Here is a 25,825-nt window from a genome sequence, read left to right on the forward strand (position 1 = left end):
GTTTCCATCATAGCCACAGCACTTAAACAGCTCTAATCAAAATCAGAAATAATTTGTAGAACCATAGAAAGCAAGTATTTGCACTGAATCTTGCGTAGGCCAAGGTTATATTCTGAGTCTGGTGCTCATAAAAAGCATGCACTTATTTTAGGGTATATGACATTGAAGTGAGAAATAAAAGTGACCATGAAGCTGTTATGTTGGTGCAAAAGAGAATACAAGGTGACTATTGTCCTTCAGGATCAGAAAATCTATCATCTTTACCCATTCTAGCCTGTATATGTGATGCTTAACTGTTTTTGAAGTGTTTAGCAATCCAAGCCTCAGGATGACTAGGAATGGGCAATAACTTTAGAGCCATTCATTCTGAAGCCTTTAAAGATTTTTTTTAATTGCTCTTTCACATAATTTTCCATGTTAAAAATGTTTTGCAATTTTCAGTGCTGGTGTTGGTCGAACAGGCACTTTCATTGTTATCGATGCCATGCTGGATATGATGCATGCAGAGAGGAAGGTGGACGTTTTTGGATTTGTGTCACGGATTCGAGCTCAGAGGTGTCAAATGGTTCAGACGGATGTAAGTCTGAAGATCGTGTTCTAGTTAATTAGTGTTCCCTCAATAATTTGAATTATGTAGAATCCCGTATGTGGCGAGTTCATAATATGGAGGCAGGGCTATCGGGGGAAAAGAAGAGGGTAATGGAGCAGTTAGAGCAGAAAATCCAAGTTTTATTCAAAACCCAGATTTGGAGCAGGGCAGAGAATTGGATGGTTGAATTCAAAAGAAAAATGTAGTGACTATTCAGTTGCAGCTTTAGGTGAAGCAGAGGGAACCCAGTATTAACAGATTTTGTAAAGGAGGACTTACATTTGATGCAAGTGAAAGATCCATTAGTCAGATAAGAAAGACCATGGAGAGAGTAAAAACAAGAAAAGGTATTTTGATGATACTGATATTTCGGAGAGCTTAATAATTTTATGGGACTAGGTGGAAGTACACACGTTCACTGCAAGGTTTCAGATGAATTGCTAGTGAATGGTTTATGCAGAGAGGTTGGTTTAGGAGCTTTGGAGAATTTTAAGTCAAGGTAAAGAAGACATCGTTCAGCAGCAGGTGCAGAGACTAGTTTTGGAGGTGGATGAAACTGCATTTGGTATTGAACTGGATTTGACGAGGAAGCTGGGCTTGGAGTTGAGTCATTATTGATCAGTTCAATAGGAGATTCAGTGATGTTGCCAAATGCCAATATCAATCATCTGTTTTTGCATATTTGGCAAGTGTTGGTCAACTTTGTTTGTTATTTTGTAGATGCAGTATGTATTTATATATCAAGCACTATTGGAACACTATTTATATGGGGACACAGAACTGGAAGTGACTTCACTTGAAAGCCACTTGCAAAAGCTCTACAACAGAGTATCTGGATCAGGCTGCAATGGTCTGGAGGAAGAATTCAAGGTAAGAAATTGAAACATTTGCCCATTTCGTAAATGAGACCAGTTTGGGAGCATTTTTTAAAAAAAACTTGGTCTTTTAATACCACTTTTATTTTTTTCCTAACCTTTATTTCTAAAAGAGAAGTCTGACATGGTAAAACCTGGGCAGAACAAAATGCCTCCTTGCAAACAATTGAAATGCCAGAAAGCTGGCAGCCCTGAATGTGAAGTAAGCCATCATACTCAAATCTTGCTGGAATACAGCAGAATATTGCTATGGCAATCAACATGCTAAAGCCTCTTGTGATCAACACTAATAGTTTAGCTGTTATTCTCTTGAGTCATAGAGTTATTACAGCATAGGAGGAAGCTATTTGGGCTTATTGAGTCCACAATGACTCTCAGTCAAGCAATACAGTCAGTCTTGCAAGTTTATTTCCCTTGGGTGCCTGTCCTTTTAAAATCATTGATCATTTCCATTACTGCCATTTTTACGGGCAGTGGGTTTCAGGTCATTACCACTTTCTGTATAAACGAAAAAGCTCTTCATCACATTCTCCTGCATCTTTTGCCTAAAATCTTGAAATATTGTCCCTGGGTCCTTGTGTCATCAGCTAATGTAAACAGTATTTCTTTGTCTATTTTATCTCAATGTGCCATAATGAATTCCCCTTGTTCCTACTGAAAGAATAGTGCCTACAAAAGACCAAAAAGGTAGTGAGGCAGAGCTGATTAATAGGATTTATAATGAATACTTTGCTCCTTATGGTCAACCTCTGGAAAATAGACTATCTGGAAGATGGTACCAATCTTGTAGTTAAGGAAGAAGAGTGTGAAATCTTGGATGGGATAAATAAAGTGAAAAAAGGAAGTATTCATGGGTTTAACATCTTTGAAAGTGGATAAATGACCAGGCTGTCAAAAGAAGCAAGGAAAGAAATTATAGAGGCTATGGCATCTTTTTTGGAGCTTTGGCAATGAGATTTTATACAGGGGTTATGCCAGAAGAATGGATATCTATTAACAATGTGTTGCTTTAAAAAGGAAAGAAAGGATATGTTGAGTAAGTAGAGACCAGTTTAACTTTCATGTGCTCCCAATGCATGCATCAAGCATCTCAATATTGTCCCAAAAGCACCTTCTCTACTTTGAGTGGTCATGGGCCAGAGGTTCTCAAGAGTTGGTGGAGATGTTGATTTCTTCAAGGAAGGTTTGAGAACATCCTTGAATTTTTTTCTCTGTCTGCTTAGCAATTTCCTCCCACAATAGAGCTTAGAACAGAGTGCCTGTTTTGGGTCCCTGGTTTCTGGTATGTAAATGACATGGCTAACCCAATGTAACTGACTGAGAGTAACTAGGACTTTAGTGCTACAGATGTTGTCTTGGGAGTGGACGTTGAAATTGGTTCACTTATCCTTATAATAAATTTGGAGGATTTTGTGGAGACGGCATTGGTGGTATTTTTCCAGTGCCTTGAGATGCCTGCTGCAGAAGCACATAAGAGGGCAGTGATCACTGTTTCCCTGAGTTTTGTGCCAGTTCTGAGATCTTGCACTAAACACCTTATATCTCAGTCAACCAAAGGCTATGCCAATGCATTGGAAGACTGTAGTTAATTTTATCACCTATAATCTATCTTTGCTGAGAGGCAGCTCTCAAGATGAAGAAGTTGTTCATAATTTCCAGGGTCTTGCCATGAATCTAGATTATTGGAGGCCACGTGGTTCAACAGGGGCAGCTTGGTAGAAGACTGTGGTCTTGAAGATATGTGATAATGCTGGAGAGGGTGCAAAAGGGATTCACCAGGATATTGCCTGGAGAGTTTTGGTTGAATGGAGAGACTGGAGAGGATAGGTCTGTTTTCCCTGGATATTGCTGAGTGCCTGGAATACAATGTCGGAGAGAGTAGTGCAAGCAGAGTTGCTAACAGCATTTAACAGGTGTCTAGATGAGCATTTGAATTCTCTGAAAGCGGCGACAACTGATGGGCATTGAATATAGGAGTTGGGATGTCATGTTACAGCTGTATAGAACATTGATGGACCATACCTGGAATATTGTCTGGTTGTGATGAAGCTAGAGAGGAAGGAAAGATTCACAAGGACGTTGCCATGACTGGGGGGCTTGAGTTATAAGGAGAGACTGGATAGGCTGCGACTGTTTTCTCTGGAGGGAAGGAGGCAGAGGGGTGACTTTTAGAGGTTTATAAAATCATGTCGGACACAGATAAGTGGATAATCAGCCTTTTTCTCAGGGTTGGGGTGTCTAAAACCAGAGGGTATAGGTTTGTGAGAGGGGAAAGATTTAAAGGGGACCTGAGTGGAAAATTTTTCACACAAAGTGTGGTGGGTATATGGAACAAGCTGCCAGAAGAAGTGGTAGAGGCGGATACAATTATAACATATAAAAGGTATTTAGACGGGTACGTGAATAGGAAAGGTTTGGAGCCAAATGCAGGCAAATGGGAATAGCTCAGGAAGGTAGCTTGGTCAGCATGGCCAAGTTGGGCTGAAAGACCTGTTTCCATGCTGTATGACTCTATGAGATATGCTCGTGGTTAGAAATTGGGGTCAGTGGAAGACATGGCAATCTCTGTGACTTGTTATCTGAGGCCCAGCATTGATATTTGTAGAACCCACTAGTTGCAGATTGCCACTCTAAAAGTGACCCATTTGTCTCCAAGTTTTAGCTAATGTGTAATCCTTAATGCCACAAACCCTGGAGAAGGTTGCATAAAAAGGCACAGCCTGTGAAGGAGAGCTGAATCACTGACTAAAGTCATTTTTGACCGCACGTACATGGAAATCCCAAAGTTTCTGTCAGTTTTACATTGCAATGATGGTGAATGTTTGTGGTTGTTTAACATTACTACTGGAAAATTCAAACTTTTAACAGATGTAATAGAAAAAAGATGTTTTCTAACTTAATTATGTACTGAAAATGTTGCTATCATGTTTAAAACACAATATTTAAACAAATTGTGGCTTGTATTGTCAGTTTCGTAAAAATAAATCTATGAAGAGCAGGCACCAACTTTAACCTGAAGAACACTTAGACAGCCAATATCAATATTTAGTTGACAACTGTTAGACTCTCTTAAAAGGAACAAAGCTGACATTTGGAATTGCATGATATGGAACTTGTCTTCTGACTGATGGTGACCAACAGGAAATTCTTTAAGAACATAAAAAAATAAAAGCAGAGTAAAGCATTCAGTCACTTGTGCCTGCTCTGTGACTCAGTAAGATCATGGCTGATCTTTTATATCCACACCACCTTCCTGCACTATCTTCATATGCCTGATTCCCTTAATACCTAAAAAAATTCATTGATCTTATTCTTGAATATACTTAGCAACTGAGCTCCACAACCCTCTTGAGTCAAGAATTCCAAAACTTTCCTTCCTTGAGGTAGAAATTTCTTCTATCTCTATCCTAAATGGCCAATTCCTTATTTTGAGACTGTAACCCCTGTTTCAGACAACCTAACCAAGGGAACCGTTCATACATCCACTCTGTCAAGCCCTGTAAGAACAGGATAATTTATGTCAACAATTATCTCACTGAAATTTATTTTGCATGTTGTTTAATGCAAATTTTAAAATCTATGATGGCTATTATTCAGCACAAACTTGATTTGGTTATTATCCTCCTTAGAAGTTGACTTCGATCAAAATTCAGAATGATAAGATGAGGACAGGTAATTTGCCAGCCAACATGAAGAAAAACAGAGTTCTTCAGATCATCCCATGTAAGAAGTTTTCATAATCAAGTTGAATATTCTTTGTGCTTCAATTTAGAAGATTTGAGTTACATGAAAACTTGAAATGTTAATATGGTTGAAAGTGCATTGCCTAGGTATGGAAGGTTAAGTGGTGATTTTTTGATTGTTTAGATGATTTGATTGCATAGATAGAAAATATTTCTTCTGTTGCAACAGTCCAGAGTAAAGGAGCAGAACCTTAACATCAGAACTGATATCAAAGATCGCTTAAGCTAAGGTTGGTAATAATGTGGAACACTGCCCCAAGAAAACCTTTCGAAGACCTTAAAAACTGCATTGATAGACTTACAAACCAAGACAATACTGAGTCAAGATATCTTTATTAGTTACATATACATCCAAAATCCTTTTTCTAATCTATTTCACATTTTTAATATCAGCAGTATTTGCTTTTGGATTATGCCATCACCCATTTTGTCATTTAAATTTTCCTGCCTTTCACTTCTTTGTAGACCTTACCTCATGTTCTTCACTGCCGTGGCCGCTCCACTGCCGTACCCCAGCTTTCTCTACAATTTAAAATTATTATTTCTAACTTTCTCCCAATTCTGTGGCCAGGTCATTGATCTGAAATATTAACTCCTTTTTCCTCTTGAAAGATGCTGAATATGTTTTATTTCAGCATTTCATTGTTGAGCATGCATTAGCAGTGCTGTCATTTTTAGCTGACTGATATATTTGTGGATCTGCTTGAAAATCAATCAGATCCTGGAATCTGGTGCAAAAAGCAAATTGCTGGAGAAACTTTTGATGCTGCTTGAACTGCTGAGTTCCAGCAGTTTGTTTTTTGGGCCTTGGACTAAATGTGCAAAGCAAACTTTCTCTGCTGCACAACTCTGCCCTCTTTTCTCTCCCAGCCCCCACCCTTGGGGCAATAAAGGTCCATAACAAGATCCTGGAATAAATGGACCACATTCCTTATCTCGGGAGCCACCTCTCAACAAAGGCAAATGATAACTTTTGCCATGATAGTGTGGCAACACAGACTTAGGGCAGCTGAGGAAAATGGTATGGAAGATGAAGATCTCAAATCTGGTCTACCAGACAAAAGAACTTTGATCTCCTGTATGCTTCTAGGACATGGTCTGCTTACAGGAGGCACCTCAGGGCATTGGAAAGGTACCAATCCTGTCTCCACAAAATGCTCCAAATCGACTGGAAGGATCAGCACTCCCTCCCAGGCCTACATCCCCACAAGGAATAAAATTAATGAAAAGAAAAATTGTATGATAAGTATCTATTTTGATTGAACTATGTTGAACTCAATGCATGTTGCAATAACATTGGACATTTTTCTTACTGTGTCGTTGCAGATGAGTTTAACCGAGTCATCATTCCTGTAAAGAGAGGTGAAGAGAACACAGATTATGTAAATGCATCATTCATTGATGTAAGTGTTTAGAAAAGAGTTATTAGAGCATCTCTAAGAATGGTAAATTCAAGTTTTCAATTAATTACAGTCATTAGGGTTTATCTGTTTATTTTGAAAATCAAGAACAAAAATATTACTTGGATGTAATCATTTTAGCTCATTCAGATTATATTTTTCAGTTGAAATCTTAAAGTAACAATCAGAATAGCAAATATGAATATAACTAATTAATGAAACTATGTTACTTAATGACTGCAGGTCAATGCAGAAAAGGAATGTCCCAGAAATAAAATGGCCAGAGGAAATTTTTTCATTAACCCATCCTGGTGCAGGGTTTTGACCTAAAAAGTCATCAGTTCTTTCCCCTCCCCACAGATGATGCTCAATCCGCTGAGCTCCTCTAGCATATTGTGTGTTGCTCCAGATTCCAGCATCTGCAGTCTCTTGTGTCTTTGACGTTTTGTTATGTTTTGCACAAAAACTCATTTAAAATCCTATTAATCTAGAATTCTGCTGCTTTCACAGTAAAAAGTTCCTCTCTTATTTTCATCTGAAAGCTGAAAGCAGTGAGTATGAATTTAGGTATTGCTTTTTCCTGAATGAAATCTTAGGATTTTCTCTTTTTATATGGTGTTATGATAATTTCCATAAGCATACCGCATCTTCTGTAGATCAAAACCTACATTCTTATAGTACCCCTAATGCCAGGTCCAATGTTTTGCAATCTGTTTGGTCCCACTTTTATTGCAGCCCTGTAATTTATTATCCTTCAAGTGCTATCCATTTCCTTTCAAAAATTCTGATTGGCTGTTTCCACCATCCTTACAGACAATGTTCCAGATGGTCATTATTTATATTTCTCTATAGGAAAACCTCATATCCCCACACCTGTCTTTGCCCATCACTTTAAATTGATCACTGCTGCCCATGAATCATCTGCTGATCAGATCACCTTCTCTTGAAGATAAATTTAGAGAGTTCCTAAGTAATTCTGTCATGACCTTTTGATCTAATCATGACATGTTGAGCTCTTTAACTTTTTTTGTGTCTCTTTTTTGAGTATGAACTATGCTTTCTGTAATTATTGTTAATGTAACACAAGGTATTTTCTTCAAATCGGTTTATTGATGAATAGAGTATACCATGACAGGCTACCTTGTAAGCTTAATGTAGAACCATGTCTGTTGCATAAAGTAGAGCAAAACAGGAGTTGGTACATGTATCTGTGACTTGATAGATTATTGCAAGTTTAGGTATGGAAGGTAACTGTTATAAATTATCTTGTTGAGTTTATAGAGTTGCAGAATAATACCTGTTGTACCTCTTTGAAAGAACTATCTAATTAGTCCGATTTTCCTGCTCTTTCCCCTATCAGTTATTCCCCCTTTAGATATTAATCCAGTTAATTTTTGAAGACTGTTACTGAAACTGCTTCTACCACCTTTTAGGTAGTGCATTCTAAATTGTAACTACTCATTACACAAAACAATTCTCTTTGTTTCACTCTTTTTTGCACCGGACCACAATATGTGCAAGCTGATCATCTCCCCTTTTGCCACTGGGGATGATTTCTGCTTATTTATCAAAGCCTATCTTGATTTTTAGGAACTGAATTAAGTATCTCTTTAAGCTACTCTGTTTCAAAGGCCAACATGGGCTTCTCCAGTCTCCTTGGACACAACAGTTAATCGAAATTCTAAAGCCATTTATGAAAGTCCAGTGAAATATTACTGTTTTTGTATTCTGTGCTTTTCAATAAACCCAGTGGTTCTATATGTTTTTTTTAATGGTTATTTCAATTTGTTTTGCCACTTTCAAAGATTTGTAGAGCTGTAGTGTCTCTATTCCTGTACATACTTCAAAATAGTATCATTTAGTTTTTACTGCATCCTATTATTCCTCCTACCAAAATTCATCTCTCCTTACTTTGGTGTTAAATTACATCAGCCATGTGTCAAGCTCATACACGTTGGTTAAATTTACAGAATATACTCACCTGAGCTTGTTGATGAAGAAATTTTCAGGGAACTAAAGACCTTCAAAAATAGCCATGTGAAGTGTGTAAATTGACAAAGCAGTAGCATATGAAATTCAGCATGTTCATGTTTAAGTAGGCACTAGATAAAAAGTGGATGAGATGCTCTGTGATTGACATCAAATCGACAAAGGAAGAACTTGGAAAAGATCTTGAAATGTTGGATTTCATATTTAACATACCCTTTCTGTGGAATAGCCATCTATTAAAGCAGAATGAAACATAATTTTGGGTAAATTAAGAGTATCTGATTTTAAGTATATCATCGTGAAATTCAGATGATACTTCAGTTTTGGGCACCAATAGAGAGAGAAACTCTGTCCCTTGAAATAGCAAAATATGTGGCTAGAAACAGTTTGGAGAAGAGCCATGAGGTCATTTTCTATATGTCAAATATTGAGGTGTGGCTAGAGAAATTAGTGATATAGCATCACAAGGTAACTGGATGGATTTACAGGGATGTATAACGTGCATCCATCCTGTGCTGGAAACTGCTTGCTCAAAGATTTTCCAGTGATGCTGCACTAGAATATTGGAGATCGTGGGAATCTTTTAATTTTTGTTTTTGCTCATGCCCAGCCCTGTATTCCATTGGCAGTTGAAGGTTTTCTCAGTCCTATTAGCCTATAGGCCAAACTCATGTTTATTTGGGAAAATTATTCCCACAGGATCCTCCTATTAAATCTCCTTTTATAAATAACGGCATGTGGAAATGTATGAAGCTTTACTATGCACTTATGAAAATATTTCAACAAATTACAAATAAACTTTGCAAAGTTTGTAACCCATTCACCAAAATAGTTTATAATTGAAAATAAGAATATGTGTCAGAGTAATTTCAGTTGTTTTTAGAAAGGGAATTTTTATTTCTTGAATATATCTACATGTTGCTGATGTATTAGCCCCAAAAAATGTCGGATTTTGGCCTTGAGCGTCAAACATGAGTTTATGAATGCTTGATGAAGGAATTATGCAAACTTAATTAAATTGAATTGTCACGAAGAAAGCTTAAGAATTGAAATAAGTCTCCAACACCATATTTTGTCTGCAAAAATGTTATCATGAAGTGTTTTCTACCATCAGCAATATTTGAAGTGCAGCAGTGGAGATTTTTTTGATGGTTGGTTAGATATAGAGTCTTATAGCATAGAACAGGCCCTTTGGCCCACCCTGACTGTGCTGATCATCAAGCACCCATCTGTACTAACCCTATTTATCAGTACTTGGTCCATAGCCTTCTATGCCTTGGTGATTCAAGTGCTTATTGGGATACTTAATGTTGTGAGAGTCTCTGCTTCTACCATCCTCTTAAGACAGTTCCAAACTCCAACCATCCTCTGGGTGAAAAATATCTTCCTTGTATCCCATCCAAATCTCTTGCGTCTATCAGGGGGACCTGATAGAGGTATATAAGATGATGAGAGGCATTGATTGGATGGATAGTCAGAGGCTTTTTCCTAGGGCTGAAATGGTTGCCACAAGAGGACATAAGTTTAAGGTGCTGGGGAGTAGGTATGGGGGGATGTCAGGGGTAAGTTTTTTACTCAAAGAGTGGTGAGTGCGTGGAATGGGCTACCGGCAACGGTGGTGGAGGCAGATACAATGGGTCTTTTAAGAGACTTTTGGATGGGTACATGGAGCTGAGAAAAATAGAGGGTATTGGGTCTCTAAGGTAGGGACATGTTCGGCACAGCTTTGTGGGCTGAAGTGCCTGAATTGTGCTGTAGGTTTTCTATGTTTCTGTTTCTATCGTACCTTAAACCTCTGGCTATGTATACTTTTGCTATTGGGGAAAATTTTATTATTTCATTTCTGTCTATGTCGCTCATAATTTTGTACTCCCCTGTCAGGTTCCCCCTCGGCCTTCTCTACTCCAAAGGAAACAAATGTAAATGGTTATTTTGTATATAACTTAGGGTTTAACAATTTTTGCATCAACTAAGTTTTACAGGTCAAATCCTTTAATTTAGATTTACCCTACAGACTGAATAGTTGGTAAGAATGTTGAATGAAATTCTAAGTAGTGAGGTATTGAAGTTGCTTTTTAATTGAAATTCCTTGGATGTGGGGAAACTCTATAAAGTTGCTTAATTTATGTTCCTAGGGATATCGACAGAAAGATTCATACATAGCCAGCCAAGGACCTCTTCAGCATACAATAGAAGATTTCTGGAGAATGATTTGGGAGTGGAAGTCTTGTTCCATTGTTATGTTAACAGAATTGGAAGAAAGAGGCCAGGTATGTCCTCGTGGATTGATCTACTGAAGTCAAAACATATAATTTGACAATCTTATGTTTCTTAAATGGTGTTTTTTAGATTTTTCCAGAACAATAACAATATAGTGATCCTCCTCACTGACCTGCTGGGCTTATTCTCCTGCACTCTTCATTTTGCAACCCCCACATTCTTTTGTCTATGTTTTCACCCTCAAACTGCTATTTACTCACTGACCAGATAATCTAGTTTACAGCTTGTCCCCATGGTTACCCAGTTTTACCCTATCAGAGACATTCCCCTCCCCAACCCTCCCAGCAGCTTTACAAGCTTTTGTCTCCTTTTCAGTTCTGATGAATGATCTCTGACCTGAAACGTTGACTCTGTTTCTCATCGCACACATGCCTGAGTATTTCCAGCATCCTTGTTTTAGCAATACTCCTATCAAGCAAGGGAATTGTCATATGAATATTTATGTCCCTTTTCAGCTTTACCTGCTCCCTTATCCACTGTGAATATGTCTGTGGTAAATTACTGTGATGTTTTGTTCCACTTCATTTGCCGGCATTCAGAATGTTGTCTCAGTGGCCTTTCTTGCCCTTGAGTGGTCTGCTTTTCAATAGCAGGGGTTGGGCATTGTCCCGTACCCAATGATACACTTCAAGTGTTTCAGACTAGCAAGCAGAAATTCAAATTTTGCATTCTAACTGAGACCAGTAGTAACAGAGTCATTAGTGTGATGGCTGGGCGCGCACGGAAAAACGTGAAAGTTAGTCTTTCTGTGGACAGAAGCCAAGAAGCTAGGTTAAATGGATCATGTCATTTTACATTATAGGAGAAATGTGCGCAGTATTGGCCATCAGAAGGATCTGTCTCCTATGGCGATATTGCAATTGAAATAAAAAAGGAAGAAGAAAGTGAAAGTTACACAGTGCGTGATCTGCTGGTAACTAACACACGGGTAAGCTTTAATGTTACTTTATGCCACCATATCCAGAACAGATTTATAATAAAATTAAAGCAGAAGTCTGTTCAGAAGTGATTTGGAAGATAGAGGAAGAAACTGGGATAAAGATCTTTTGCTTCTAAGTGGTTGGGGCATTAATGCCAGTAAAACTGCATTATTTTGTTCTATTGCTTGTTTAAGAACCTCTCTAGTTGAACATTACTATGCTGCTTTTCAATTCTATCCCTTTAGAATGAACTTCAATTCTTGCTTTTTTATTATGGGCTTATTAACGTCTTTCAGCTTCTTAGAAGTGATTTCTTTTTATGTCTTTTTCTATTGGGGGAGAGGATCAAGAATTTGTGCCATAAGGCCCCAGTAACCTATGCTTTTATTGATGTGTAAATTGTAACACTGCCAAACAACCTCTCTCGCCCAGGAAAAAAATATAATTATCTCATTGCTTCAGAATGTGATTTATTGGAGTTTTATTTTGTTTTTGCCTACTTTTCCACTTCCTTTTTCCCCCTCTTATTTCACAGTTCTCTATTGCTCTCTGTATCTAATATGACATTAAGTTTATCCACTTCAATTCATGTTAGCCCTTCCTTAGTTTATTTCTCGGTCATTAAATTTCATTGGCTGACGAGTGCAGTGTTGGTTCTTTTGATCACTGAGATTCACAATGACCTCACCCTGTCATTTGCTGCCTATTCTAAACAGATATGAACAACTGTAAATAACAGCATCGCAAAATGTCAATTCATGTGAAATCTGTTCCATAGATGAATGCCTTCATTTTTTTTGTATTCCGTTATTTTTGTGTGTTCATCCATAAAGATGTTTCAATATAAGAAACTAAATGCTTGGTAGCTTTTGAATCATAAAGAATCATATGGTAACACAGTATAGAAACAAGCCCTTTGGTCCATCAAGATTGTGCCAACAATCAAGGAACCATTTACACTAATCCCATTTTATTCCTCCACATTCCCACCTACCCCTTAGATTCTACCACACACCTGGAGTCAATTTACAGTGGCCAATTAACCTACTAACCCTCATGTCTTTGGAATGTGGGAGAAACCAGGAGCTCTCAGGGATATGCAGTTAGAAGGAGGATATGCAGACAGTGTCAGAGGGCAGGATTGAACCTGGGTACTGGAGCTGTGATCAAAAGCTGCTCTATTATCTATGCCACAGTGCCATCTGGTTTTGGGATGGTTTACCCAACAAAGATAAAAAGATCTATTAAAGTGTGGTCTATCTTCCTCTCAAGGAAAACAAAGTTCGTCAGATCAGGCAGTTTCATTTCCATGGTTGGCCTGAGGTGGGTATTCCTACTGATGGAAAGGGAATGATCAACCTGATTGCAGCAGTGCAGAAACAACAGCAGCAGTCAGGAAACCATCCAATCACTGTGCATTGCAGGTAAGCCACAAGCAACTTAAAAATATGCTATAGACACAATTTTTCACTTAATTAAAGATTTTACAGCCATGTTGAGAATTCTAAGTGCATTCCCGAGTACAAAAGCACAGTTTGAAATGTTTGAATTTGCAATTTAATGGTCACTGCCTGTATCTGTGAGAGAGTATTTCTAATTTCTGACATCTTGGAGGTGAGGGAGGGAGAGAAGCATTGGGTGTGAAAGAGGAGTAACAGTTTCCTTCCATCCAGCTACCATGAAGGAACAGCAACATTAGTTCCACGTCAGAGTAGTGTGTGACCATGAGGGAAACATGCAGGTGCTGGTGTACTCATGTGCCTGAAGCCCTTGTCCACCTTGGTGATAGAAGTTGCAGATTTGGAAGCTGCTGTCAGAATTGCCTAGACAAGTAAATCTAGAATATTTTGACTGAAACTACCTGTGCCAGTGGTGAAGCCATTGAATGCCCGGTAATGAGTGTTCAGGTTGTTGAATGGGGTAACAATTCAAGATTATTGCTTTGTCTTGAGTTTATGAGAGTTGGAGCTTCATTCATCCAGGCAAGTGGAGAGCATTCCAGCACACTCCTGACTTGTGCTATGCAGATTATGGAAAGTGTCAGGAAATGACTAACTCATCACAGGATACACAGCTTCTGACCTGCGTTTTTATGTGGCTGGTCCAGTTGAGTTTCTGGTCAACAATAACTTCGCAAGATGTTGATGGTGAGGTACTTGGTGATAGTAAACTTATTGAATGTGAGGTGTAAGCTGTTAAATTCCCTATTGTTGGAGATGGTCATTGTCAGGCATTTTTCTGGCGTGAATGTTACTTTCCACATAACAGCCCATGCTTGAATATTGTATAAGTCTTACTGCAGTCAATCATGGACTGTTTCATTTGCTGAGGAGTTGTGAATGGAATTGAACATTCTATAGTCATTTGCGAACAACCCACTTGCAATCTCGTGAATACAGTACCCTGCAGTGATGAATTGGTGCTGGGATAATTTTCGTCATCCATTACCATCTTTGTGCAATGTATGATTCCAACCCTTGGAATGTTTTCTCATTGCTGTCCATTGTTTTACCAGGTCTTCTTCTTACCACAGTTAGTTAAATGCTGCCTTGATATAGAGGGCAGTCACTCTCAATTCATCCCTGGACTTCATATATGGTCTAAGGTTGTGATGAGATCAGGAGTGGAATAATTATGGCATTCCTAGGAAATATTCTCCATGGTCAGTTAGATGTCCTTGGAACAGTTGTCCTTGAGGCACAGTTCTAGAACATAGATCTTCAGTAGTACAGCTGTGTTGTTGCCATGTCCTATATTCTTGCTGTGTCAATTGTTCTCAGCCATTTCTTGATATCATGCAAAGACATCTTCTGTGATGGTAGAAATCTCAGGAGTAAGCCAAGATGGATCATCTATTTGACACTTTTGGCTGAACCTGGTTGCGAACATTTCAGTCTTGCCTTTAGCACTCAAATTCTGAATCAAAGGTGCATTGTTTAGGTCTTAAGGGTGGGAAGTCCAAGTGAAGAGGCCTCAACTTTTTACAATTTATATAAGTGATTTGGATGAAAGTACCACAAGTATGGTTGCTAAATTTGCTGAAAACACAAAGATAGGTTGGAATGCAAGTTGTGAAGAGAAGTATATAGTGGGAACATTTAGAATTTAACCTTTTGGCAGGAAAAAGAAAGAAGCCTATTGTCTAAATGGTGAGGGGATCTGGGTATCCTAGTGCATAATTCACAAAAGGCTAAAATACATATATAGTACATAATTAAGTAGGCGAACAATGTTATTTATTGCAGGGGAGATTGAATACAAAAGTGCAGAGTTTGTTTCATTTATTTCAGGCATTGGTGAAAACATATCTAAGTTACTGTGTATGGTGCTGATCATCTAAAGGAAGGACATTAACGTATTGGAAGCAGTTCAAAAGGTTACTAGATTAACACCTGGAATGCACAGATTGTCTTATGAGTAAAAGTTGGATTGGCTAGGCTTGTATCTGTGATGGGCAACTTGATTGAAATATATAAGGTCCTATAAGATCGAAGGAGCAGAATGGATAAATCTGGGTAGAGATTAGGAATAGTAAGGAGGAAAAATCACTAGTGGGAGTTGTCTGTAGGCCTCCTAATAATAACATTACAGTGGTATAGGCAATAAACCAAGAAATATTTGATGCAGAGAACATGTAAGAATGGAACAGCAGTCATGAGGGACTTCCACATAGATTGGGTGAATCAAGTTGGTTGAGGCAGTCTTGAGGAGGACTTCATAGAATGCATCCGTGATAGCTTTCTTGAACAGCATGTTGGTGAACCTACAAGGGAAAATGCTATCTCAGATCTGGTCCTGTGCAACGAGACAGGTAAAATTAACAATCTTGTAGTTAGGGATCCTGTTGGAAAGAGTGATCATAGTATGATTGAATTTCTCATACAAATAGAGGATGCAATAGTTTGATCTAAAACCTGTGTATTATGCCTAAACAAGGGAGACTACAACAGAAGGAGTTGGCTAGCGTAGACTGGAAACACAGGCTATATGTTGGGATAGTTGAGGAACAGTGGAAGACTTTCAAAGAGATTTTTCATGGTGCTCAACAAAAGTATATTCCAGTTAAAAGCAAGGACATTAAGGGTGGGCAGAGCCAACCTTGGATAACTAAGGTAATAAAAGAAAGCATCAAGCTAAAAGCTCATGCATGCAAAGTCGCCTAGAGTAGTGGGAAACTGGAAGACTGGGAAGACTTTAAAAAGCAACAAAGAACCACTAAGCAAGCAACAAGGAAAAGGAAGATCAATTATGAAAGTAAACTAGCACAAAATATAAAAACAGATGGTAAAAGTTTTTATAATTATATAAAGTGGAAAAGGGTGGCTAAAGTGAACGTAGGTCCCTTGCAAGATGATGAGGGCAAATTAATATTAGGTAATGTGGAAATGGTCGAGGCTTTGAATGACTATTTTGTGTTGGTCTTCACAGTGGAGGACACGTCTAATATGCCAAAGAGAGATGTTATGGATGTGATGGGAGGTGAAGACCTCGATACAGTCGCTTTCACTAAAGAAGTAGTGATGAGCAAACTAGTGGGCCTAAAGGTAGTGATGGGATGGTCCTGATGGGATGCATCCCAGGGTACTAAAAGAAATGGCTGAAGTTATAGTAGAGGCATTTGTGATAAATTACCAAAATTCTCTGGACCCTGGACAGGTCCCGGTCAATTGAAAGACAGCAAATGTCATGCCACTGTTTAAAAAAGGATGTAGGCAAAAGGCAGGTAACTGTAGGCCAGTTAGCTTAACATCTGTAGTCGAGAAAATGCTTGATGCTATCATTTGGAAGAGATAGCAAGACATCTGGATAGAAGTGGTTCCATCAGGCAGACACAGCAAGAGCAGGTCCCGTTTGACAAACTTACTGGAGCTCTTTGAGAATGTAATGAGCGCATTGGATAGAGGGGAAACAGGTGGATGTTGTATACTTGGATTTCTGGAAGGTGTTCGATAAGGTGCCACATAAAAGACTTATCCATAAGATGATGATGCATGGAGTTGGGGATAATGTATTAGCATGGATAGAGGATTGGTTAACCAATGGAAGGCAGAGAGTTGGGATAAATGGGTGTTCCTCTGGTTGGCAATCAGTGGTGAGCAGGTTGCCGCAGGGGTCGGTGCTGGGCCCGCAACTGTTCAGGATATACATTAACGATTTGGAAGAGGGGACCGAGTGCAGCGTATCTAAGTTTGCTGATGACACTAAGTTGAGTGGAAAAGCAAATTGCGCAGAGGATGCGGAGAGTCTGCAGAGAGATATAGATAGGTTAAGTGAGTGGGCAAGGGTCTGACAGATGGAGTAAATGTTGGTAAATGCGAGGTCAGCCACTTTGCAAGGAAAAATAGAAGATCAGATTATTATTTAAATGGTGAAAGATTGCAGCATGCTGTTGCACAGAGGGACTTGGGGGTGCTTGTGCATGAACCAAAAGGTTGGTTTGCAGGTGCAACAGGTTATCAAGAAGGCAAATGGAATGTTGGCCTTCATTGCTAGAGGGATTGAATTTAAGAGCAGGGACGTTATGCTGCAATTGTACAGGGTACTGCTGAGGCTGCATCTGGCATACTACATGCAGTTCTGGTCTCCTTACTTGAAGGATATACTGGCTTTGGAGGCGGTGCAGAGGAGGTTTACCAGGTTGATTCTGGAGATGAGGGGGTTAGCCTATGAGGAGAGATTGAGTCACCTGGAACTATACTTGCTGGAATTCAGAAGAATGAGAGGGGATCTTATAGAAACATGTAAAATTATGAAAGGGACAGATAAGATAGAGGCAGAAATGTTGTTTCCACTGGTAGGTGAGACTAGAACTAGGGGACATAGCCTCAAGATTCTGGGGGAATAGATTTAGGGTGGAGATGAGGAGAAACTGCTTTTCCCAGAGAGTAGTGAATCTGTGGAATTCTCTGCCCAGGGAAGCAGTAGAGGCTACCTCATTAAATATATTTAAGACACAGTTAGATAGATTTTTGCATAGTAGAGGAGTTAAGGGTTACGGGGAAAAGACAGGTAGGTGGATCTGAGTCCACAGCCAAATCAGCCATGATCTTATTGAATGGCAGAACAGGCTCAATGGACCAGGTGGCCTACTCCTGCTCCTATGTCCTATGTCTTATGTCCTTATGTTCTGAGGGGTCTTGAGAGGATGTAGGAGAATCTAGAACTAGAGGTCTGTGTTTAAAGAAAGGGGTCACCTATTGAAGAGGGCTATGAGTCTTTGGGACTCTTTCTCAAAGGGTGGTGGAAGCAGAGTCTTTGAATATTTTTAAGGTCAAGGTAGAAACCTTCCTGATATTCAAGAAGGTGGAAAGTTGCCAATGCAAATACAGAGTCGAGGTTTCAGTCAGATCAGCAGTCGCCTTACTAAATGGCATAGCAGGCCTGAGGAGCTGAGTGGGCTACTCCTGCTATAAAATCATATGGGTGAGTGAAGGGAGATGCTTAGAGCCATACTTGCTTAGCAAGCACCTCATTAAGTGAGGCCTATAACTATTCCACTATGTCAAATCATCTGGAATATGTCAAGTAAAATAAAGGTCAAGAGACAAAGCAGGAATACCCAAGAAGGAGCACAAAAAAAACAAAAGGAGAGGCAGAAACATACACACCCACCAAAAAGACAGCTAGAAGTCCCAAATAAGAGAGAATGGTTTAACGTCAGTTTAAATCATACATCAATAATTTCTGGTACATTGTATGTACTGTAATAGGTAATTAACAGTGAGCTGCGTACTTGTGGAAATGCACAAAGAGAAGTTAGAGGCTTTGGCAGGCATCAAACTGAATAGGGCATGCACCTTCCATTTTAAGTCAGTATTTGTCATTTTTATCTTTCCAAATTTATTGTGCAAACATCATATTCTCACAGTGCTGGAGCTGGAAGGACAGGAACTTTCTGTGCCCTGAGTACTGTTTTGGAAAGAGTGAAAGCTGAGGGTATCCTGGATGTATTTCAGACAGTAAAGAGTCTACGGCTACAGAGACCACATATGGTCCAGACACTGGTAAGTGCTGTGAACTAAGCAACAGTGATGGTATGATCCACTCAGAAACTGAAAGTATGTCTAGGTTTAGTACACACAACATAGAACAGTACAGCACAGGAACAGGCCTCTCGGCCCATGATATTGTGCTGAACTAATTGAACTAGTAATTAATAGCGTAACTAAACTATCCCTTCTGCCTACACAAATCCATATTCTTCCATTCTCTGCATATCCATGTGCCTATTTAAGAGCCTCATAAGTGCCTCTATTGCATTTGTCTCCACTATCACCCCTGGCAATGCATTCCAGGCACCCACCTCTTTCTGTGTTTTTAAAAAAAACTTGCCCCGCACATCTCCTTTGAACTTACCCCTCTCACCTTGCCCTCTAGTATTAGACATTTCGACCCTGGGAAAAAGATACCAGCTGTGTACTCTACCCATGTCCCTCATAATCTTATAAACTTCTATCAGGTTTCCCCTCAGCCTCCGCCGCTCCAGAGAAAACACCCCAAATTTGTCCAGCCTCTCCTCATAGCACATGTCCTCCTAATCCAGGCAGCATCCTGGTAAATCTTGTGTGTACCCTCTCCAAAGCCTCCACATCCTTCCTGTAATGGGGCAACCAGAATTGAATGCAATATTCCAGATGTGGCATAACCAGAGTTTTATAAAGGTGCAACATAACTTCCTGAATCTTGAACTCAGAGCCTTGACTAATAAAGGTAAGCATGTCATATGCCTTCTTTACTACTCTATCAACTTGTGCAGCCACTTTCAGGGAGCTATGGACTTAGACCGCAAGATCCTTCTGTACATCAACACTGTTAAGGGTCCTGCCATTAACTGTGTACTGCCACTATACATTTGATCTCCCAAAGTACAATACCTCACACTCGGCTTGATTAAGCTCTATCTGCCATTTATCCCCTCATATCTACAACTGATCTATATTCTGCTGTATCCTTTAGCAATCTTCTACACTATCCACATTGCCACCGATCTTTGTATCGTATGTGAACTTATTAACCCACCCATCCACGTTTTTATCCAAGTCATCTATATATGTCACAAACAACAGAGGTCCCAGTATGGATCCCTGTGGAACATTGCTAGTCTTTGACCTCCAGCCAGAATAAGTCCCATCGACCACTATCCTCTGTCTTCTATGGGCACTCTCCCTTGTTATCCTCTTGCTCTTAATGCAGGTGTAGAATGCCTTGGGATTCTCTTTAACCCTACTTGCCAAGGACTTTTCATGGCCCCTCCTAGCTCTCCTAACTCCCTTCTTGAGTTCACAGGGACAAAAGTTGTAACCAAATTAATTGGCTTTAATTGGGTTCAGAAACTTTTGATGTTTTAAAGGAAACTCAACCTTAAAATTTATTTTTGTTAATGCTATATGAACTTCTGTATTTACTTTCCCTATACACAAAATGCACTCTTTGCCCTTTCTGTTGAATAATATGGCAAATGTTTTTGTGAATTTTACCAATTTAAATCAAGGCAAATGGGTAGAGTCCCAGTATAATCTTAAATGCTGTGTTGCTCCTTTTGTTATCTTGTTACTATTAAATTTACAGTGGAATAACTGAAGGTTTTTAATAGAGTAAGAAGACATCTTTTACTTGTATTTTATCATATTTCTCACATATATCATATATCACAAAGTCCAGTGCTTAATGTTGTTTGACTGAATGGAGCTGTCATTCTTCTCCCCCACAGCAGAGTCCAGCAAATAGCATCCAAATGATTGTTGTATTAATCCATTTTTCTTGGTTATGGTTGCTAAGATAATGTTTGTCATAATGCCTTGCAATCTCCCTGTTCTTCAGGCAGTACAATTAAATATTTTATGTTCAGCTGAAATACTGGATTGAGGCCTTTAGTTTAACATCTAAGCAGTAAACAGGCCTTACTAGAGAGAGGGCAACATTGGCCCTCCTGTTGGGAAATGAGGCAGGCCAAGTGTCAGTGGGGGAGCACTTTGGGACCTGTGACCATAATTCTATTAGTTTTAAAATAGTTATAGAACAAGATAGGACTGGTCCACAAGTTAGTCCTAGATTGGGGCAAGGCAAATTTTGAAGGTATTAGACAGGGACTTGCATAGGTTGACTGGCAGAGGCTGATTACAGGTAAGCAAATGGGAGGCTTTTAAAAGTGAGATATGGGGAGTTCAGGGACAGCATGTTCCTGTTAGAGGACATGAGATAGCTCTGGCAGATAAGGTAAAAGAAAATCTGAAGAGATTCTACAAGTACATTAAGAGCAAAAAGTTAACTAGGGAGAGAATAACTCGTCTTAAGGATCAGTGTGGTTATGTATGTGTGGAGCCACAAGAGATGGGTGAGATTTTAAATGGATATTTCTCATCTGTATTTACTGTGGAGAAGGTCATGCAAGCTAAGGAATTAAGGGATACGAAAAGTGCTGTCTTGGAACATACCCACATTACAAAAGAGGAGGTGCTGGAAGTCTTAAAGCATGTTAAGGTGGACTGAACCCCAGGGCCTGACCAAGTGTATCCTGGGATCTTGTGAGAAGCCAGGGAAGAAATTGCAAGAGATAATTGTATCTTCCTTAGCCATGGGAGGGGTACTGGAAGACTGGAGGGTGCTAATGTGCCTTTATTCAAGAAAGGCTGCAAGGACAAGCCAGGAAGCTACAAACCAGTGAGCCTGACATCAGTGGTGGGAAAGTTACTGGAGGGAATTCCAAGGGACAGGATTCACCAGCATTTGGAAAGGCAAGGACTGATTAGGGAAAGTCAGCATGGCTTTGTGTGTGGGAAATCCTGTCTCATGAATTTGATTGATTTTTTTTTTGAAGAGGTGACCAAGAGGATTGATGAGGGCAGGGCATTAGACATGGTCTACATGGACTTTAGCAAGTCTTCTAACAAGGTCCCACATGATAGGCTGGTCTGGAAGGATAAATCACATAGAATCCAGGGTGAGCTAGCCAATTTGAATTCAGGGGATGGGAGGTTTGGGGGCTGGAGGATATGTTGATGGTCGGGAGCATGTCATTATTAGGAAGGTGGAAGGGTTAGGTGTCTTGGAAAGTACGAAGATGGATTAATCCCCAGGGCTGCATGAGATCTGTCCCAGAATGCTATAGGAAATGAGTGAAGAGATTGCTTGGGCCCAGACAGGGATGTTTGCATTATTGTTAGCCACAGGCGAGGTACCAGAAGACAGGAGGATATAAGAAGGGCAACAGGGATAAGCCAGGTAACTGCAGGCCAGTGAGCTTTGTGTTAGTAGTGGAGAAATAATTGGAGAAAATTGTAAGAGACAGGATTTATATACATTTGGAAAATCAAGAACTGATTAGGGCTAGTCAGCATAGCTTTGTGTGGGGGAAATCCTGTTTCACTATTTTGATAGAGATTTTTTGAGGAGGTAACAAAGGATATTGATAAAGGCAGGGCAGTAGATGTTGTCTTTTTGAACTTTAGTAAAGCATTTGACAAGGTCCCGCATGTTAGGCTGAGCTAGAAGGTTAATGCACATGGGATCCAAGGCAAACTAGCTAATTGGATCCAAAATTGGCTTGGGATAGAAAACAGAGGGTAATGGTGAAAGAACGTTTTTCTGATTGTAAGTCTGTTACTAGTGGTGTATCACAGGGTTTAGTCCTGGAACCTTTGCTGATTGTGATGTATATAAGTGATTTGGATGTGAATGTAAGAGCTATGATTTGTAAGTTTGCAGAATTCAGGAATATTTTTGGTGTGGATGGTTGTCCAAGGCTACAGCAAGATATAGATCAGATCAAAAGCTGGGAAGAGCATTGGCAGATGGAATTTAATCCTAATAAATGCAAGTGTTTCCTCCGGAGCATAGGAGGCAGAGGGGGAACCTGAGAAAGTATATAAGATAATGAGAAGCATCAATGTAGGTAGTCAAAGTTCTTATCCCATATCAAAAGCAAGGGGGCATAGGTTTGAAGTGAGAGGAAGTTTCAAAGCAGATCTGAAGAGCAAGTTTTATTTTTATAGAGTAATTGATAACTAGAACATGCTGCCGGAGGAGGGATTGGAATCAGATACCTTTACTATGTTTAAGAGGCATTTAGAGAGACACTTAAATAGGCAAGGTGTAGAAGGATAGTCCTAATGCGGGCAAATGGGATTAATATAGATGGGCAGAAAGATCATCTGGTGGCCCAAAAGGCCTGTTTCTGTGCTGTACCTCTCTATAACTCTGAGTAGTATCCAATGTAGTTATAGGAGTATGCACATTTGAGTATCAAGCATTATCACGTATATCAAGTCAAGGAAAATCAGAATTCTGCCAGATTTTCAGACTAGGATAAGACATTTCTTTTGGACCAACCAACTTGTGTTTTTTGCCTCCTGTCCCAAAAAAATGTTCTTCAGAATTGTGTCCTCCTGTTGGTTGAAAGGTTATTGGGCCTTTGCTGTGCTGAACCAACCATTTGGAGTTGTGTGGAAAAGCTGGTTTGTGCTGTTCTCCTTCACAGATTTTGTATACCCTGATTGCTGTACACCGTCATTGGAAAAGTGCTAATCCTCCACTAGTCACCTTGCTACAGCAACAAATGTAGTGACACATGATAAAACTTTCTTTCACCATTGTGTGACATAATTAAATGTTGGAGGCTGGCGTGACATTGATCATTATTATTCTTTTACTTGAAACTTGTAGTTCAAGATATATTTTAAAAACCTATCTAATGTTTCGACTAATAATATCTTTGAAATGTAACAAAGACTGATAATTGTTATTTCCTTCTACAGGAACAGTATGAATTCTGCTACAAGGTTGTGCAAGAGTACATTGATGCATTTTCGGATTATGCCAACTTCAAATGAAAAATGGCCTTCGTAATATTTTGTAATATTCTATTTGTTAATATACTGAAACCAGTGTACATATCTTATTGGTTTTAGAGGTTGGTACCATAAGGCTTTCATATTAGCTTGAGATTTTTTTTTATGTAGCAGATGGTTAGCATATTAGTCTCATTTAAGCAATTTTATTGAGTAACGTGGCCTGATGTTTGGATTAATGTTGATGAAATTTATTTAGTAGCTGCGTCAAGGGTTATTCATTTAAATTCAAAGGAGGTAGGGCAGGATTTTTAAAAAAGTCGTCACTGCAATATCTGTGGTGTTGATCATTTGCTGCCTTCAAATCCAATTCATTGTTGCCAGTGCTTTCTGTTATTTCAACTATGATTTAAAAAAAATATCAAGTTTGAAATACCCTTCTGTCATTAACCAATCAGTGCCATTTAGATGTAATACCATTCACTTGGACCATTCTTCTCAGGCATTTAACAACTTTGTAATTGTACACTTTATAATTGTACACTTAATATTTTCAATCTCATACCATTTTATTTATCTGATTTGAGGTAGAAGCAGTACTTTACTGAGTTGTGTAGATAGCCAAAGCAACTTCAGAAATGCTTAACGTGCTACTATATTGTAGAAATGCTGACCTGTAAAGGGAATACAATAAGAAAATACTGCTTTTAAAAAAAGCTTTTTTTTGGTGTGGAGCCTACCTGGCTGAACTGAAAAGTACTGGATATCCTACCTGCATTATTTTTCCACATATCCCAAAATCTGTGTAATGTCCAGGTTTAATTATAAGTAACTTTGGTCTTGTAAAATGAACACATCTCTCTAACTGTTTTTGCATTAAAAATACATGGGACTTGTTATAAAGTTCTATAGGAATTAAAAAAAAATGTGAGCTTTGGGAAATAAATTTGGAAATAAATTCTTGATAGGACAATATAAAAGAATATTCTTTAGCCAAAGCCACTATGTACTGTACATATGAGCTGTAACTTGAAGGCTATTGGATTGTTTGTTATATATGTTTTTAAAATCTACTTGTTTGAGCTTTTGTCTTAATAAGTGGAAAAGTAACTGAAATACTCTGTTGGATGTTTCAAAGATGTGAAAGATTTGTCTGGGATTTACCATCATCCCTGAATCACTGCTGCCCCATTTCCTAATTTTTTTCCCCCAGTTAACACTCACCTTTGTGCAAAAGGTGGGCCAAATTATATTAGTAACTTGCACAAGAGGGGGTGGGGGAGACAGAAAGGAGAGTTCAGTGATTCACATTATCATTTGTGTCTAATCTGGACCAAAAAAATAATCAGATTATGGTTTAAAAAATCTCAATTTAGTTTTAAAATTAATAATTGTTTTAAAAGAATAGTTGATAAATGTCTTTAGTTAATCATTCGCTCCTAACAATTATATTTTTTCTTAAAATGTATAAATAATTGCAATTTCTTAACCTGTATTTATTTTTTTATGATGAGAAAATTTGGTGGATTTTTTTTAATTTTATCTTTTAGTAGTTTAGGAGCACTCATTGTTAGGTAATCTAAGGTTGGGTCATTGTATGGTAAATTAACTTGCATAATGACCTGTATAACATATAGTGCACAGTCCCATTAAGTTATTTGAAATTTTGGTCATATCACATTTGGGAAAACATGACACAGTTTACTAAGTTCTCTAATAGTGCATTCAGTAGATAGACTATGGTAATTTACTATATGTTAAATGGATTTAATGTCAGCTGCCTACCTTTGGTAATTCTGATATCACTGACCGCACTAGTGTAAATAGGTATTGTCTGAATTCCTGATTCTTGAAACTTTGGTATTTTGGGACAATGGCTAAGCTACAGCTATAATCAGAATAAATGTGCTCATTACAAAAAAAAAGGATCATTTACTTCTCTTTTGTTTGTTTGGAATAAATTAATAGATATAAACTTTATTTCTGAGTTTGAAGATTTTTGTTACCTCACTGCATAGGGTTGCAATGTGATGAACCTGCTGTCTTTCTTGTATCTTCACAAATTTTCTGATTTTCCTTTTAACTTGAGCAGCAAAAAGTTGAATATGAAACATTTGATTCACATCTGCCAACAATGACCTACAGCTTCTCACAGCTGTAGAAAGGAAGGACATCCTGGAGGGATCGTCTACTGAGTCAGTATGGGTGGAAGTCAAAAACAGGAAGGGAGCAATCACTCTATT

General features: G+C 38.7%; 1 protein-coding gene across 5 annotated transcripts in view; it reads left to right on the forward strand.

The window, feature by feature from the left end:
- ptpra (protein tyrosine phosphatase receptor type A) overlaps positions 1-25,562 on the forward strand; it is a 184,624-nt gene extending 159,062 nt beyond the window's left edge. For all 5 annotated transcript variants that reach the window (XM_052035031.1, XM_052035039.1, XM_052035022.1 and 2 more), the window contains 9 exons: positions 442-577; positions 1,310-1,459; positions 5,094-5,187; positions 6,534-6,610; positions 10,732-10,866; positions 11,679-11,804; positions 13,069-13,220; positions 18,665-18,800; positions 23,550-25,562. In XM_052035031.1, the coding sequence (XP_051890991.1) occupies positions 442-577; positions 1,310-1,459; positions 5,094-5,187; positions 6,534-6,610; positions 10,732-10,866; positions 11,679-11,804; positions 13,069-13,220; positions 18,665-18,800; positions 23,550-23,624 (1,081 nt within the window). In that variant the 3' untranslated portion in view covers positions 23,625-25,562. The remainder of the gene's footprint in view (positions 1-441; positions 578-1,309; positions 1,460-5,093; positions 5,188-6,533; positions 6,611-10,731; positions 10,867-11,678; positions 11,805-13,068; positions 13,221-18,664; positions 18,801-23,549) is intronic.
- The last annotated feature ends 263 nt before the right edge of the window (positions 25,563-25,825 follow it).

Source organism: Pristis pectinata, chromosome 2 (assembly GCF_009764475.1).
Source record: "Pristis pectinata isolate sPriPec2 chromosome 2, sPriPec2.1.pri, whole genome shotgun sequence".
Classification (NCBI taxonomy): domain Eukaryota; kingdom Metazoa; phylum Chordata; class Chondrichthyes; order Rhinopristiformes; family Pristidae; genus Pristis; species Pristis pectinata.